The 17759-nt window shown below is 44.6% G+C and overlaps 1 protein-coding gene across 1 annotated transcript in view; it reads left to right on the top strand.

Moving 5' to 3' along the window:
• Positions 1-17759, top strand: part of LOC101991587 (G-protein coupled receptor 176) — a 180242-nt gene that overhangs the window by 118325 nt on the left and 44158 nt on the right. The window contains exons 3-6 of the mRNA XM_026787743.1: positions 5221-5353; positions 6661-6841; positions 9013-9176; positions 10625-10718. Coding sequence (XP_026643544.1) covers positions 5221-5353; positions 6661-6841; positions 9013-9176; positions 10625-10718 — 572 coding nt within the window. The remainder of the gene's footprint in view (positions 1-5220; positions 5354-6660; positions 6842-9012; positions 9177-10624; positions 10719-17759) is intronic.

The raw sequence follows: 17759 nt of genomic DNA, 5'->3' as shown, positions 1-17759 counted from the left end.
CCCAAATACATATCAGCTCTAAGAAAGACGGACAGATGAAACTGCATGCCCCTCCCTGGTGTTTCCGCCTGGGTCCCAGGAAGTGGGGATCCCAACTTGTGACTTAGCGTCATAATTTCTGCTCTTGCTTTGGCAGCGGTGCCCTGGATTCCTTCGGTTACATCTCTATGCAGGCTGCTAAGGGTTAATTCTCATCCAGAAGCAGAATATTTTCTTCGTTGTTTTGGATCTCCAAACTTTAAGAAAAGGGGGATTTGGAAAAACATAAATTTCCTGAGAAGTCCAGTGGAAACATTAACAGTGAAGACTAGGGCAACAGAGGCTGGGGCAACATTTATCGGGAAGAGACGGCAAGACTGGAGGGCAGCGAGGAAACAGTTTGATCATTAGGACCTGCGGTCAGTGTAAGGATTCTGAAAAAAGGAGAGTAATGGGGAACACGGAGCCAAGGACAGAGGTTCTGAACATACTGGAGGATGCTGTGCTTCCAGTATATAGAAGATGCGGGTTGGGGGGTGGGGAGGTTGAACCAAAGAGACTACAGGCAGATTATTGCAAACAACTAAGAGAAAGCGGGAACCCTGCAGGTGTGAGAAGCCTTTGGATTCTGATACATTTGAATGCAGACCAGTAGCATTTATAACACACGTGCAAGGAAGAAGAATCGGAGACTCGGTGCCAAAGTTGTCGAGTTGAGCCTGGGAGGAGGGGGTGGAGCGGAGAGAGGAGACTATGGAAAAGTGGCTTGATTTTTTTTTTTTTTTTGATCTGCTAAGTTTGAGAAGGTTCTCACAGAGCTGAGGGGTCATGCGTTATTGAGGTCCGATAAAGGAATGGGGTTCAGGAGAGACGTCTGACCTGCAGATAAAAAGAGGACCAGTAGCACACAGAGGACATTTACGGCCAGATTTTTACACCCTATTCTATTTTAGATTACAGCTGTGCTCTTTGGGCAACTCAATTTATACTCATTTGTTCTGACGAAAAAGGTTGAAGAAATACTGTACTTATCCAAAGGCGGGAGCATTAAGGGGCGCTGGGCGTAAAAACACCTTGTAAACAATCAAGGGCTATTCAGACCGGAACACAATAGGTGTTGCAAAGTCCCGGGGATGAAGAAAGAACACCAGTTTGGCGATCCAGGCAGCGAGTCCTTATGCGCTGCGCACAGAGGAATTTTGAGTAATTATGAAGGCGTATAAAGCCATGATAATCCTCTATATTTTACTGCAGCCCAGTCCTTACAAAACGCACGCACGCACACACACACACACACACACACACACACACACACACACACACCTGTCCGAATTTGACAAGACTTTCACGTACGACATCTCTGAGCTGCACATCAGTTTTGCAAGGAGGAGATGACAGCGATACGGGAGGTAACTGAGATCTAAGAGGACAACTGACTTGTAGGACATCCGAGGAGCCGGTCAGAGCCACGTGAACAGCGGGATCCTCGTTCCGGAGACCAGCCTAAATAGGAACAAACCATTCCTCACCGAGAACATTCAATAAAGGTTATAGGCGGCCTTAGTCTCACAACCTCCACCCCCACCGCTTCGGCAGTCTTCCTTGCGCTCTCCGGTCCCCAGTGCCCCTCTCCGACGGGACAGCCCTTTACACCTCTCGCGAGACCGAGAGCGCGCGCGCTTCTAGTTGCCAGGGCAACAGCGTTCTTTGAGGCAGCGGGCTTGGGACCGCGGCATCTCTCATCTCCACAGAGGTGGTGGTGGCGGGAAAGACCCGTCCCCTTCGAGGGGAAGTGGATGACGCTTGGATGTCAGCGGCGCCAGTTAGTGCCTAGGCGTCTAGCCTTCGTCCCCACCGGGAAGGTGAGGGACCGCACGGACCACGGGCAGAGGTCGGTAGCTGTGTGGACGGGCAGAGTCCTGTCGGGCCTCCACTAGGGGCAGAGGGCGGACTTGGTGCCCAGGGACGGGGCCATCGCGGTGGGTGTGGCCTGTCCGCCCAGGCCATAGCAGGGCGTGGCTACAGGGGCGTGGCTATGTCTGGGAGGGCCTGTGGAGTCTCAGGGAAATCACAGTCCCAGCTGGAAACCCTCTGCCTTAGTCCATCTTTCTGAACCTTCTTGCCACTGAGGTCTAGAGAACTAGTCAGTAGCTTAGACTGTAAACCGCACATAGTCATGATGCAGAAAAAAGTGAAAATAGGAAGAGGGCTGGTAGACATTGGCCGGGAACTCCGCTTTTCCTATGATGGAAGAAACGTAAACCAAACCTCTGAACATCTGTCAGGCTGGAGAATATGAACAGGCTTTTCAGACAACCAGATTGGCAACAAATCAATCTAGGGAAACGGGCGGTTTTACCTCATCAGAGAAGATCATGTGCTAACTACATGAGCTGATCAAAACAACGGTACAAAACATTGGCATGTATGAGCAGCTATTTGCTACCATTGGAACCTGGTCACATATCTACTTCACTGACTATTATAAGGTGTCTGATATTTTAATTTGATTCCTGTAATACCGTAAGAAAATGTGCATTGTGTATCTTTAAACGAGGAAATGTCTGGAATAAAAACTCTGTTCGTACCAGTTGCTCTTTTCACAGTAGACCTGCCTAAGAGTGATTACTAATAACCACACGACAAGCAATATTAGGCTGACCTGAAATCTCCTCTGCCAAGGAAACGAATCCATTCCTTTTCAATGTTGCCATAAGCAAATGTTTAGGGCAAGGGCAGAAAGCGTCCGCATCCTTTGCATATCCTAAGAATGTGCTGTGGCCCAGTTGGCTAGTACTGTTCCCCCTGGAAGCTCTGGAGGTTTGTGGGCCTCCACAGACTACATGCTCTCAGCCCTTTGTCTTCCTCCCTCCTGCTATGATGGCCAGATAAGCTCCGCTTACAAAGTTCAATGATTTTCCTAGTCTAGAGTCCCGGAATCTTCCAGTTCCTCCAAAACACAGTATAGTCAGACCTGTCCCAGAAATAATCCATTCCTTAGTACCAGCTTCTGTCTTAGTTACTTTTCTGTTACTCTGACAAAGAACCATGACCAAGGCAACTTGTAAAAGAAAGCCTTCAATGGACTTACAGGCTCAGAAGGGGCGAGTCCATGACGGCAGAGCAAAGGGCATGGCAGCAGGAGCAGCTGAGAGCCACGTCTTAGTCTGAAAGTAGAAGGCAGAGAGAGCTAAGAGGGAATGAAGAGAGTTTATTGAAACTTCAAAGGGTGCCCCCTCTCTCGCAAAACACATCCTCCGATAAGGCTACGCCTCCTAATCTTTCCCAAATGTTTTTACCAACTGTGGACCAAGTAGTTCAACAGAAGAGCTTCTGGGGGTGTTCGCATTCAAATCACCATGATGCTTAGCACATCAGTGATTTCTTTGCCAACTATATATTGCTTTTAGCAATAGCTTTTGCTTTTACCAAAATAATATGGCCCAAGTGTTAAACTGTGAAGTGGAATAGAGAAGTTCCCGGTCACAGCCTCTAGAGGCAGCCATCTTGAACTCTTAATTAGCTCTTGTTTTGGCTTTTATCAATTTTGGATATCCTCTCCAATTTCCTATTATAATAGATTCTTCTACACCCGTCCTTTTGGATACTGTTCCCCACCCCCATACACTCAGTGAAGGCATGGTATTGGTTAAATTCATACTCAGTACTCATATAACTAAGCACACACTGTTTGGTTGCTTTCTTGTACAGCTCTTCATTTTTCATGTGGGATTTCTGTATGACAAGTGGTTCCTTAAACACACAATACATCTATAAGCTCCCAGAACAATGGTCTTTATTTTGACTTCTTTTCCAGATGGTGAAATACACAGACAGTCTGTGTCAGTTACATTTTCTGTGAACCATGATTTATTTAATTTGATATGCTTGGGAGGGAACATAATAGTAACAGAGCAGATTTTGAAGCAAATGGAAAGATTTCTGGGGTCTTTTAACTGATCCATGACACGGCTGGGTCCCTGTGCCCTAGCCTTTTTTGGATATGTATCATATTGGCTCTGCCACATGCTTCACTCCCCACTCCTCTCAGGCTTCAGTAAGTCCCCCTTGACAGGATGCTAAGGGCATGGAGAAGACATTTGGCCTTTTAGTGACTTATGCTTTTTGGTGGTGACGTGACGGGGCCAGGGTGATCCATCATCCCACAGTAACCATGTCAGGCCCTTCCTGAGCGAGCCCCGGCCCTTTTACACCGTGTGAATAATGTTGACATCAATGCCTTTCAGTTGTTGAGTGGGAAGGGTTGGCCAACTGTTCTCTGCAGTCAGCAGCAGTGGCACATGGGGCAGCTGGAGGCCAGGCCATGTCATTCCTCAGTGAGCAGCTTCAGCTCGTCAATGTCGGAGCTTCCTTTGGGGTGCCGAGCCTCTTTGGACTCTGAGTCTGAGGCTCACAAACTGAATGAAAGGCAGTTTTGTAGAATGAGGAGGGACATTGCAGTCTTAGTGCCTACATATTCATTCATATTTGAGTGGGATTTTCAGTTTCTTCTGATTGTTCCCCTATCCCCAGCGGATCTGTGAGGGTCGTTATCAAGGGCATGGTTTGGAAGGGTCCATCCACAGTGTTTGTCTTCTCCCACTAGTTCAAGCCGTTCTGCCCAGTGTGAGCTAGTCTCACTTCCAGACTTCGCACTAGACATACAGTGGCGATGATGAAGACAGCCCGTGGAGAGTCTCATGCAAAGTGGTTAAGGAGGCAGTTGACAAAACACAAGCAGATAATGCAAGTCTGTCCTGTAATAAAGGACAGACTTGTGTCAGTCAGAAGCAAAACTGTGGACTTCAGGAGGGGAGGGATGACTAAGTGAGGGCTGTGCTGTGGAGGAAAGTGCTCCAAAAAATGTGACCTATCTGGAGCAGGAAGGCTGGAAGGAGGCAGGCTGGAGGCCTTAGCAAGTCCTTATGATGCAGGGGGTTAGGGTTAGAGAGGTGTCCTTGGAGTGTCCTGCGGAAGAGCAAGGTAGCACATTTTTGTTTTTGTTTTCCTGCATCAAGACAGTGAGACAGCGTTCACATCTGCATCCCGCTTTAACTGCTGTTGGTACCTGACGCATAATCCATGTACTAAGATTCTCTTGATGACACTGAGGAGCGCTTGCTTAAGTATGTGACTGTGGTAGTGAATATGTTCTGAGTCATTGTCTGGAAGCCTAGACTGATCAAGGAGACATTTAGACCTCTAAATCACTTGCTTCTTAATTCTTTTGGCTTGGATTAGGATGTCAATGGATATTATAAAGGGAAACCTAGATGGAATTTCAAAACCAGCCTCAAGTTCACGATCATGTCCTGGCAGCAGAAGTTCCAATGCTTCTCTGGAGGTGCTCTCGCCAGAACCAGGGGCCTTCAAGGTAATCTTTCATTTGGAAAGGAATTGAGCTCTCTGCCACAATTATTGAAGAGACCAAGGTTGACTCCCATTTTGTCTTCAGACGGTATTCATAGGTTCCTGACTTTTCCATAGATTGTTCAGGATGTGCATGCTAAGTTCTTTTCTCCTCCTCCCCACTACCTTCTTTATTTTTGGGTATGCTTTCTTAAAATCTGTGTTAAACTTTGTTGTGTGTTGTTTGGCTTCATAAGGAAACTTTGTATTCCAGTATCTAATATACACCCACTGACATTTACTATGAAAATGGCTCAGTATTTAAAAATAGATGGTTCAGGTAAACTGCTTGCCATGTACTGTGAGAACCTGAGCTTGAGGCCCCAGAACCACATAAATCTTGGTGTGCCAGTGTACATCGGTATGTCCAGTGTGTCTGTGGTGAGGTGGGGGCGTGTTGGAGACAGGAGAACTCCCCAAAGCTTTTGGCCTGCTAACTTGCTGGCCACAGTGCTTAACAACAGAGACCCTGTGTTATGAAGAGACCCTGTGTTGCGCACTTGTTTATTCTTAGAGTCCCTTTTGCCTTGAGAGTGGTCCTAGGGCTGCCCATCGCTGTGGTGGCGTATCCCACATGTGGGTCCTTCCCAGCGGTTGAGGCTGGGGGGCTGGAGTAGACGGCTCCCCTCTGTGGAGAGAGTTTCTTTGAGAACTCAGCTCTTCCTGGGTGTGTTCACCTCACTGTGCCTCCCTTTGTCCTGGGTGGATTTTGGAGGTTTGCAACTGATTTCTCTTGACCCATCCGAGAATGTCCCTTTTTGCCCTCTCTCAGGAAAGCATGGCGGGGCCAAACTGCTGTTTTCATAGTGAAGTTTGCTGAAGCGCAAAGGGGAGTGGAAATAAAATAGGAGAGTGAGATTCACCCAGCATGTGCGTCTCATTAGAAGACTCTCATTAGAAACAGATCTCATTCACAATTTAGAACCGCTTCTGAGTCCTTCAGCTTGCTCAGCAGCAGGCCAGGGGACAGGGCTGCTGCTGTGGACAGCAGGGAGCAGTGCTCCTGTCTCCCGAACAAGGCTCTTTGGGGCCAGTCTCAACTCTTCCCCATTATTACTTAAGATGGGGGGCAATGGTATCAATTTAATTTTCAGTGAAGTTAACGTTTCTAGAACTCCAGTGCTGGTGTGGGTATTTACACATCTCCATAGGGCTTTCATTAATGCTAAAGGCTACGATATGTGAAGTTTTAAGAAAACATATTATCCTTTTAAGTGTCTCTGAGTGTGAGCATTGTAATTTGGAAATTCTTTTGTTGAAAATTATTTTCAGATTGACATGGTCAACAAGTTGAATTCTAATAAGGAGGACCACTCATCCAGCAGTAGTGTGGAAGGAAGAAGAAATAGTCACGACTGTAAGTGGGCAGACGACTCTGAGCACACAGACCCAGCCAGAGAGGGCTCAGATGAAGACCTCAACTTGGCTCAACCGATGGTCCCCGAGCCTTCAGGTGGGGTGATCGCTGGGTGAGTGGCTGATGATAATCGCAGATACTATATTTAAAATATTAGAACTATACTTTTTCAGCTAAGTATAAGCAATAAGCCAAAAAGGAAACATACTTTTGGTAAGAAATTAATCATGTTTTTTAGTCTTTGAATACATTTAGAAATATAACAAAACATGTTACTTGATAAGATTATTATTTTGCTCATATTACATTCATTAAGGGGGAGTATTTCTGTATTGCATGGCGTGGTTCACGGGTCAGTTTTGCTGGCTAATGTTGCAGAGTGAGATGTGTTAGGCCATTTCTAAGTACCCGTTAAGGATACTCCCAGTGATGGTGACTGATCCTGATGTCTTAGGAGTACCCGTTAAGGGTACTCCCAGTGATGGTGACTGATCCTGATGTCTTAGGAGCTCTTTTTCTCATGATATTGAACTAATTCTGGTCGGACTGAGTTAGAACAGCAGTTCTCAGTTGTGAGCTGCAGACCTCTGGGGATGTGGGTGTCTCCGAGACTCTCGCAGAGACCCTGGGAGGTGAACACTATTTTAATCCCACACTGAGGTGCCACCTGCATTTTGGCCTCCTGCCCTGGTAAAACGCTCTGGGAGTGATGATCCAGAAGTAATGGTGAGTCAGCTGCTTAGGCTGAACTGCCAGTCCAGACCCTGGCACCAAACTGTAGGGGGCTGCAGTTGTTACACAGCTAACGGGGTTGCTGAAATTAGCTAACTGGCTGTGCCCAGCATCTCTTTATATATTTTTTCATATTGTGTGAGTTTGTTCAAAATACGACCTGGCATATGAACTAACTATGGACCGTGAGCCTGAGAATGCCAGGACTGGTAGCTGGGAATTAAACTAGAAGCTATTATATTTGAGTTTGCAAACAGCATCATCTTAGTAACCTCTTTATTAGGTTGATATTCTCTTTTGATGTCTTCCCTCTTTTTCTCTTAAAAAGGTAGAGATGTACGTTATAGGCAAACATCACTGACTCTGGGTTCTCACTTAGCATGACGCTCCTTTTCAAATGATCTGACCTGGGAGTTCTAAGACTTAGTACTGGAGCATTGGCGCCCATTTTGAGTTTGTCAGTTTTCACAGGGGGTAGCTGGTAGCTAAGTGCTCACACTACGGAGTCAGACACATGTGGGTGGAGCTTACTGTTTGTTTACTAGTTAGAACACTTTGAATATGCATGTAATTCAGATACAAATTTGCCTCAGTTTACTAATCAAAAGGAAGAGAGAATGCATTGGGCTGCATGAGACTGGCCAGGGCATATGAGTAAATCACTTTGCATTGTGCCCATTGGGCAAGTCTACCCATGACAGGTGCTGTGATTATCATTAGTTGTTACGTTGTCAGTTAAGCCCTGAATGAGAAAACCTCTAAAGTCCTGCATTTCAAATAAGATATCTCTGTGACTTTGGAGCCTGTCCTGGAACTAGCTCTGTAGACCAGTCTGGTCTCGAACTCACAGAGATCCACCTGCCTCTGCCTCCCAAGTGCTGGGATTAAAGGTGTGCGTCACCACCGCCCGGCTGTCACAAACATCTTTATGTCATTCAGAAAACCAAAGAGAGAGAGAGAGAGAGAGCAGAAAAAGGCATGTGTGTGGATATGGAATCAGTTTGTTTACCCACTCTGTGTGAATACCTACCCAGCGTGACCTGCCCTCTACTGGAGTTCTCTGGTACCTGTCTCCTCTTTCAGTTAGTCTGAAACAGTTTAAAAGAGCATCCGTGTCTCAGTCTTTACTTTGGATTTTGCAGGTTTGGATATAGACAATCTCGCAGGATGGAGGAGAAACAACTTGAGACTTAAAATCATAAGAGAACCACTTCTGTGCCCAGTGCCATAACTTACTACCCCTTTAAAGAGTCCTGCGGTCCCACTGTAGAACAGAGATAAATGTCTGCCTCTCAGTGTGATCGTACGGTTATATGAGAAGACGCTCAAGAAGTCACTTACTTTGTCCATGAAGTTTGTACTTGATACTAAATGTATTAGGTGTTACCATTGGCCATCAGTATTGATACTAAATGTATTGAGTGTTACCATTGACCAATGGTATTGGTTGAACGAAAGAACAAGAAGTAAAATCAAAGCAAAGCTTTGCTGTTTTATCAAACCTCACATCGATTTCTCCCTTTAACACAATGCAGATGATTCCAAGCTGGAAGAGCCAGATGCTCAGCTCCTAAACGCTATTCGTAAGATGCACAGACTGGATAAGATACTGGCCAAAAGACAAAGCAGAGAGAAGGAAGTTAAAAAGCAAGGTGCAGAAATGAGGATTAAGCTGTGGGAAGAACTCAAGATGAGAACTGTAAGTCAGTTTCCTCAAATAGTAAGAAAAGTGTGGCCTGTGGTGGTGGTGATGTGGTTCTGCCTTATTGATATGTTTCGCAAAAGTGTTTGCAGTGTGTGTGTGTGTGTGTGTGTGTGTGTGTGTGTGTGTGTGTGTGTGTTGGGATGGATATTTTCTGGAGCCAGAGAGGGTAATTGATCTGTGACATTTCAGCCTTCTGACACACTCATTACCTGTGGGCAAGCCCAGCAAACCTCTCTTGCTAGCATCTGAGTAGGAAGGGATGTGATGACGATTTTTATCAAAGATGTATATCTGCTTTTTCTCCTTTGAGTTTATAGTTTGCAGAGAAATAGACAAGCACTCACAAAACATTAAGTCATTATTGGTGTTGTTGATTAAGTAACCCTTTGGGACAAACGAGTCACGGGGCTCTCTACATAACTTGCTGCCCAGACTCTCCTGAGAAGTTACAAATGGCCTCAGCCTGGGCTGGGCTCCATTTGCCTCCCTGTTGCCGCATTTCTGGAGCCTGATTTCAACTTAATGTGGCCTTCGCTGGTCTCTTGTTCTCCATAGCATCAAGAGGTTGCGGATGAACAAATGTTGGCACAGTCTCAGAGCCACTGACTCAGAGGAGAGCAACTGTGAGAAAGGGATTCTGTGGTAGCATACGGCCCTTGCTGACAGCCATCCTTGCCACAGGCTAACCTCAGAGGAAGCTCCCTAAGCAGTAAGAGTCAGAATGGAGTGAGCAGGGATACGTTTATGGGCCTCCTGGGTGGCAGAGAAACTGCTGTCAAATTTAAGCAAGAGGATGATTTTATATAATTTAGCAGAAAAAGTAAGTCTGTTTTCTGCTGAAACACAAAACAAATTTTAATTTGTATAAAACTAAGAATTACAATTAGAAGCATAATAAAACATGAGGACAATTTTGAAATTTCAGTTTGGTGGGATACCTGTGGATAACTCAATACACACACACACACACACACACACACACACGTAACTCAATATATATTTGTATGTACCTATGCATCTCTCTATATAGACACACACACATATACACATATATGAAGATACTTTAAACTATAACACTATGTATGTAAGTTCTTGGTTTTTTTTTTTTTTTGATTTTCGAGACAGGGTTTCTCTGAAGTTTTTGGTGCCTGTCCTGGAACTAGCTCTTCTAGACCAGGCTGGCCTCGAACTCACAGAGATCCGCCTGCCTCTGCCTCCCGAGTGCTGGGATTAAAGGCGTGCGCCACCACCGCCGGGCTGTATGTAAGTTCTTTTCTGGAATTTTGGAGAAACAGGAAATTGTAGCAGATTTCCTATGCAAAGGAATGCAAATGAATGACCCCTCCGTGTACATACCCAATTGAGAACTGGGTTGAAATAAGAACGGACAGGTATTTTTACCTTTCTTTTTCATATTTAAACTTAAACTCTTCTTCCATCAGTCTGCAAAAAGTACTGAAGACTTGGAAAATGACGAGGAGTTGGAAAATACGAAAAAGTTTTTGTGTTTGACTTCGGAATCTGCAGGAACAGCTGGTAAGCAGAGGGAGGCCGCTAAGCCCTCTTATCCCAGATTGGCCTGTGCTGCCCCTTTTCTCTGTGAGTTGGCGCATTTCAGAGGAAGAGATGATCACATTAGATAGGACTGGAGGGAAGTGTCTGAGGGTAGGTCTGTTTTAGTGTTTTCAGGGTTGTATCTATCTACAGGGGAGAGAGGGAGAGGGCAGAGGAAACACTGAAGCCAGCCTGGGTGTCTTTGCATTCATTTCCTGTCCTCTTAGATCCTCTAGATGCTACTTCATAACCTCAGTCCTCTCCCTGCTGAGGTCTTGTAAGCAGATGTTTCTTTCCCGCCACCAGTTCTCAAATAACCAACTCAGAGGTTGAATATGAATTATAAATGCTCAGCCAATAGCTGAGGCTTATTCCTAACTAGCTCTTACGCTTTAAGTTAACCCATATTCTTATTTACACTTTGCCACATGGTGGTACCTTTATTAGTATAACACATTCATCTCCTGCTCCCTCTGTGTCTGGCTGGAGAGACTCCTCTGACTCCCATCATTGTTAGTTTGGTCACCCCACCGATACTTCCTGCCTGGCTACTGGCCAATCAGCATTTTATTAAACAAATTTGAGTGGCAAATCTTTTAAGTGTACAGCAAGGTCTCACCAGAGATCTCTCAGTCCTGTGGCACCCCTTTGTAAAAATCTATTGCTGGTTTGCCTATTTCTTGTTATCTCACAGCCCTACCTTTAGAGGCCAGCTAGTTTGCTTCTTTCTTACTTTGATTTTTTTTTTGTTTCCCTGTCTCTCCTATCCTTCCTCCTTTCCTCCCTTCTTTTACAGCAGGATTGTTTCAGACTCCTGTTCCACACGTCACATAGGTGATACTCCAGTTTTGTGTAGGTAGGGCTGCTCTAAGCAGGGCCTCTGAGTTCTGTGAGAAGGCTGGGTTTAACATATCAGAACCCAAATGCCTGATTCAGGCTCCTGCAAGAGTTCTGGTGGAGGTGTGGTTTGAGGGAGAAAGTCTCTTCACACTTGCTCCTTTCTGGGTCCAGCACTGAGAGCTCAGAACCTTGAATGATTGTTTTTTTTTTTTCCAGTCAAGAATTTCTTTTATTGTTGTCAGTGTTTCTGCTGAATATATCTCTCCCAGCATGCATATTGCCTTTTCTGTGATGAAATAGCATTTAAAGATATGGCACTTTGATGTTCCTGCTTAAAGCTTTAGGTATGCTCATTACTATTGTGCACCAGACTTTTCTCCTAAGAGTCTGGGTGCTCCGTCTGCATTGCCCCATCTAGATTGAGGGATTTCTTTGTCAGTGAACTTTCCCAAGTCTCTGCTGGTTTTAATGAAAGTGATAAAACATACGCTGGAAAAAGGACAGCCTGTTAAATGACTAATCCTGGCAAAACATGATAGCCATCTGCAGAAGAATGAGACTAGACCCATGTCTCTCATCCCACACAAAAATCAATTCAAAGCAGATCCAAGTCCCTAGTTTAAACCCACAGCACTGCAACTGCTAGGGACACTTTAGGATACAGGCATTGAAGGAGTGTTCTGAATGGAACCCAATACCATAGAAAATAGACCCAAGAATTGACAATGGGATTTTGAGAAACTAAAAACACTTGATGGGCCAATGAGATGGCTCCGTGGGTAAAGGCACTTGCATCCAAGCCTGAAGACCTGGGTTCAAGCTCCAGAACCCTCTTGGTAGGTGGAGAGAACCGATCCTGCAAGTTGTCCTCTGATCTCCCCACACCACACAATACCACACACATGCACATACATGCACATGAGAAATGAACAAATATATATTCAAATAAATTAAAATCTTTGACACAATGAAAGGAACTAACTACAAACTGAACAGAACAGAGAGCCTGCAGACCAGGAGACACTTTTTTTGGGGGGGGGCAGGACAGATATTCTCAAAAGGAGAAGTACAAATGACTAGTAAATATTTGTTAAAGTGTTCAGCATCCTTAATCACTGCAGAAATATCCATGAAAATGACTTAGGTATTCTGTCTCACACACTCTCAGAGTGACTGTCCTAGAGAAAGCAAATGACAGGTACTGGGGAGGATGTGGGGAAGGAGGAACTCTTCCCCACTGGTCTGGGTATAAACTGGTGAAGCCACTGTGGAATCAGGGTGGAAGTGCCTCAGAAAGTCCAACCAGGACTGCCCTATAGCCCAGCGACACCACTCCTGGACGTCTGCCCCAAAGACTCCTGTTCTTACGTAGAAATACACACACACTTGCGTTTTCTGCGGCTCTAATGACAACAAGAAAAGGAATCAGTCTGGCTGTCCATCAAAAGGTGAACATATAATGAAAATGCAGTTTATGCACACAGTGGGGTTTTATTGAGCAGTAAAAAAAAGTGAAGTTTTCCAGAAAGGAGCTGATTTCCAGGGAGGTCGCCCAGTCTCAGAAAGACAAAGAGTACACTTCCTTGTTCCTATGCTGATCCTAGATCCTACTTTTTATATGTGTGTGTTTATGTGGGAGTGAGTGTGTGCAGAGGTCAGGGAACTAGAAAAAGGCCCAGGAGAAGGGGAAAGGCAACACTGAGGGGGGCAGTTGGGCAGTGTAATAGAGCTCAGAATGCGAAAGTAGGCCGAGTGACGGAGGCATTCTCAGTTAGGATTTCCTTCTTCCTAGCTTATGTCAAGTGGGCATAAAACTAGCTGGCACACTGGTGTCTAACCACAGAGAGTGTCTGTGTCCTTAGGAAAGTAGGGTCTTCCCTTGCTGTGACCACAGAAGTGCCAAATATTTGTACATCAGCCACTGGGTGGCAGCATCTAGTCACAACCTGTTCTTAAAGGCCCAAAGCTCTTAGCAGGGGACCTAGTTTGGCTTGAATTTAAATTATGCACCTACAGTTAGTGCCGCCTGATTCCTAGAGGTCTTCCCTGAGTAACAGCTCCTCAGAGGAGACTCCGTTCTGCCCGGCTCAGAGGAGACTCCGTTCTGCCCGGCAGCAGCTCGCTTTTTCTTCTCTTAGTAGTCTAGTCTTCAGCATTTCTCTCCTGCACCATTTAGTTTTACACACACACACTCTCTCTCTCTCTCTCTCTCTCTCTCTCTCTCTCTCTCTTCCTGCTATCCTTATTTCCCTGTGGTATAATTGTATGAGTTTACCTGTTGTGTATAACAAATTAACCTCATAACCTGGTATATTAAAAAACAAGCAAATCTTCTCTTGGAATTTCATCCATTTGGAGAAGTGTGGCTGGGCGGTTCTGACGAGGTTTCCTCCTGTCACAAGCTGATGGCCATCTGAAGGCTCCAAGGAGGAGCCTGAGGCAGCTCCTAAAATCTCTCACAGCGCTTCCTGGGAGATCTTAGTTCCCTGCTCACCTTTGACAGACTTCTTAAGTTTCTCATGAATTCCACGAATTCCACTGTAGAATACATATGCATCCTTACAACGAGGCAGCTTGTATCCCTTACTACAGGGAATGAATACTCAATAGATTGGGTTATAGTTAGCATTTTCGTGATTGCTAGACAATAGTAAAAAGAATATGGTGTCTAACATAGGCTCTTTCGTGTACCAGGGAATTGGCAGGTTTCACATATTTATTAGCAGATTTATTGATTTTGTAGAGCTCTTTGCTATTGCTACCTCAATTGGGGACTACTTTGGCATATTTCCCCAAGGTCTAAGTGATATGGAGAAAAGAGTTTTTATAAATTTATGATTAACTATATTGTAATTTTTAATTATACTTGGTTGCATAATATTTTGTAATTAATTATATAATGCTATTCATTCTGATTATCTTTAGTTGTATGCCTTGGATTTTGTTAATTTTAAACATATCAACCAGAAAAAAATGTTACTTTTTTGTCTTCTTCAATAATTGTTCTCATTCTCAACACTAACCATAGGTTTAGTGTTGAAGATTATTCAACCAATTTCAACACCTAATTAAATTATTATGGATTTCTTTCTTGATAAAATTAACATTTTTAAATTAACAGATTTAAACAATGAATCTATCTTTTACTCCTAGGTCAACCCTTCTTGCTTGTGGAAGATTATTATTTTAGTTGGTACCGATTTGAATGATTGAATTTACTCAGATTTATTCAGAAGTTTTGTTTCTATAAAGCAGGATTAGAGGCAGAGAGATGGCTCAGTGGGTTGAGGTACTGGCCGCCAAGCCTGATAAACCGAGTTCCGTCTCAGTGCCTGCATGGCTGAAGGAGAGAACGAGCTCCCTTAAGTTGTCCCCTGACAGCCACATGTGCACTGTGACTTGAGCATGCCCAGCATATATACACATCTATGCACATAAACAAACAAATAAGTAAACAAGTAGAAACAAAATGCGGCAGGATTAGGTTGTGTGTGTGTACGTGTGTGAGCATTTGTATGTGCATGCACGGATGTTGTAGTGTGAGGGTGGGAGTTGGAGTAGTGTGTGTGTGTACGTGTGTGAGCATTTGCATGTGCTTGCACAGATGTTGTAGTTTGAGGGTGGGAGTGCGAATAGGGGGTATATGTGCTTTGTTATGTCAGCTTCAGAAAATGAGTGGTCATGGCCACCCATTTATTTCTATGCTTTGAAATAGTTTACATAACATGGGGATTATCTGTTCCCTGAAAGTCTGAACAATTTCACTGGGAAACCCGTCTGGCTCAGATCATCTTAGAAGCATTCTCTGACTGTTTCCTTCTCGGCATCTGTCATGTCCACCGTCCTCTTGTTTGCTGGTTCTCTGACTCTCCCCAGTGTCTCTCATGCTCACCGTCCCGTCCCCCTGTTTGCTGGTTCTCTGACTCTTCCTGACACCTCTCATGCCCACTGTCCTCCCATTTGCTGGTTCTTCTGGAGTCAGTTTGGGCAGGACTCCCTCACTCTAGACTTAAAGTCTCCACGTACACAATAAGAAAAGCCCCACTAACGCAGCATCTCAGATCAGTATCTTATTAGTCATTTTCCGTTTTGTGTGTCTTCTCACTATGTCTAATTTTGTTCTTGGTTTTCCCTACTTGAAAAAAATAAGAGGGAATTAAGAAAAAATAAGCCTTTTAATTTTAGCATAGCTCCAAATTGGCAGAAAAATTACAAGGATGGTACAGAGATTTTTTTTTTTCTGTCTACACCACCCCTTCAGGGATACCTTTCGTGAGTGTGGTATGTTTGAAGTGAACCAGGCTTGGTATGATCTTATTAAGAAGAGTCCAACTCTATCCACTTTATTCACATTTCTTTAGTTTTTACCTAATTTTCTTTTCCTGTCCCAGGATTCCACGCGTTACATTAGCCTCCTTCGTCAGCTTCTAGTTGTGACACTTCTCCTGCTTCCTGTTTGAGATGATCTTGGCAGTGCTGAAGCACACTGGTCTGGCATTTTGTAGCTTATCCACCAGTTGGAGTTGAGCTCATGATATTCCCATGATCAGACTGAATTGCACACTCTTGGGAGAAGGATGGCGAGGATGGCAGGGTTAGCGTGCCATTTTCATTACATCACGGGGTTAGCTTGCGTACTGACCGCGCTGTCGATGCTCACATCCCTCCCTGGCTAAGGCAGTGTTGGTCTGAGTTTTCTGTTTTTGTAAAGTCACTTCCTCTCCCTCTGGCCAACTGTTGCTTTTATGAGGAAGAAACTCTGCATAGTCTCCATCTGAGGAGTGGGGAGCCTTGCTTTGCCTCACTGCGGGCAGCCCATGGGCCTACATGGTCCATGTTATTCTGCAGGGGAGATGGATCTGTTTCTCTTTTACTCACGCACATCTGTATCAGCATTAGACTGATAAAAGTGGGTTTTGGTTTTATACTTTGAGGTAGATTTCAGTGAACTTTATTGGGTTGACTCCACTTTCTCATTTTGGCCACGCGATGGTCTCTTAGCTGGTACCTGCCTCCCTTTGCCTCATTTCTGTCACTGTGGGATTTGTTCTGTGTCTCTTGCCAGGCATATCTTCTCGTTTTGATTTCTTCTATATTTCCAACCCAAGCTTTGAATCAGGCTTGTCTCCAAGGAGCCCTGATTCCTGTTACTGGAGAGTGGCATTTAACATCAGCATCTGGAAGCCAGGTGCAATTTCCACTAGGAAAAGAAATGTGTGTGCCTGTACTAACCCCTTATGGACATGTCTGTAAGTGTGCCTATATGTAACCTTCTCTGTATGACCCAAAATTGAGTTTGCACACACTCATGTGTCTGCCTGTACTCCACCGCCCCACGTGGACCCTGTGGCCTAACCCTCTTGCTTATCTGTCATGTTCTAGCCTTCTTTCACCCTCTGCCATCTCCTTACTTAACTCCTCATTTGCACGGCACACAGACAGTGTTGCTAACCCATAGAAGACACTTTGGTCACCTGCAATGTAGTCCTCATGTTTAGTTCCTGTTGCCTTTGGTCTTTCAGGCCCCATTTTTCAGAGAGAGAGAGTTTGGGCACCTTTTCATCTGTTTCTATTTCACAAGCTTGCACTCCGCATTTGCTGTACATCTGGATGGTCTCGCCACATTTCTGCATTTCATATGCAGGATTCCTCAGTCTCTTAGTGAGTTTTTCAAAAGATCTACGAACGTTGATTTTCGCTCTTTATGTTCTGGTGGTAAATGCTTTTTAAAAAGACACAGTGCCATGCATTCACAATTACTGAGTGATCTAGAATAGTTTAATTGCCCTAAAAGAACTCATGTGTGAACCCTCATTCAGCTCTCCTTTCTTCCCCAACCTTCTAGCTGCCACTAAGTCTTACTTTATTTAATACACTTTCAAGAATGTTGTATAATTGGAATTTTCAGTGAAAACCTTTCCTGTCTTCATTCTTTCACTCAGAAGTACATACTCATGCCTTTTGCTGACACGGTAGTCTTTTGTTTGTTGTGAATAATATTTCATTCTATTGATCCATATCTCTTCTAGCTGCATTTTTGTTGCTGTGATAAAATATCCTGACAAAAAGCAATTTAGGGGAGAAAGAATTAGTTCCCAGTTCTCTGCTGCAGTCCTCACTGTGAGAAGTTACAGCAGCAGAACTTTGAGACAGGTGGTCACATCACACCAGTGAAGGGGACAG

This window comes from Microtus ochrogaster, assembly GCF_000317375.1.
Source record: "Microtus ochrogaster isolate Prairie Vole_2 chromosome 14 unlocalized genomic scaffold, MicOch1.0 chr14_random_1, whole genome shotgun sequence".
NCBI classification, from domain to species: Eukaryota; Metazoa; Chordata; class Mammalia; order Rodentia; family Cricetidae; genus Microtus; species Microtus ochrogaster.
The sequence above is the reverse complement of the archived record's forward strand: the minus strand, read 5'-3'. Positions and strand labels throughout refer to the sequence as shown.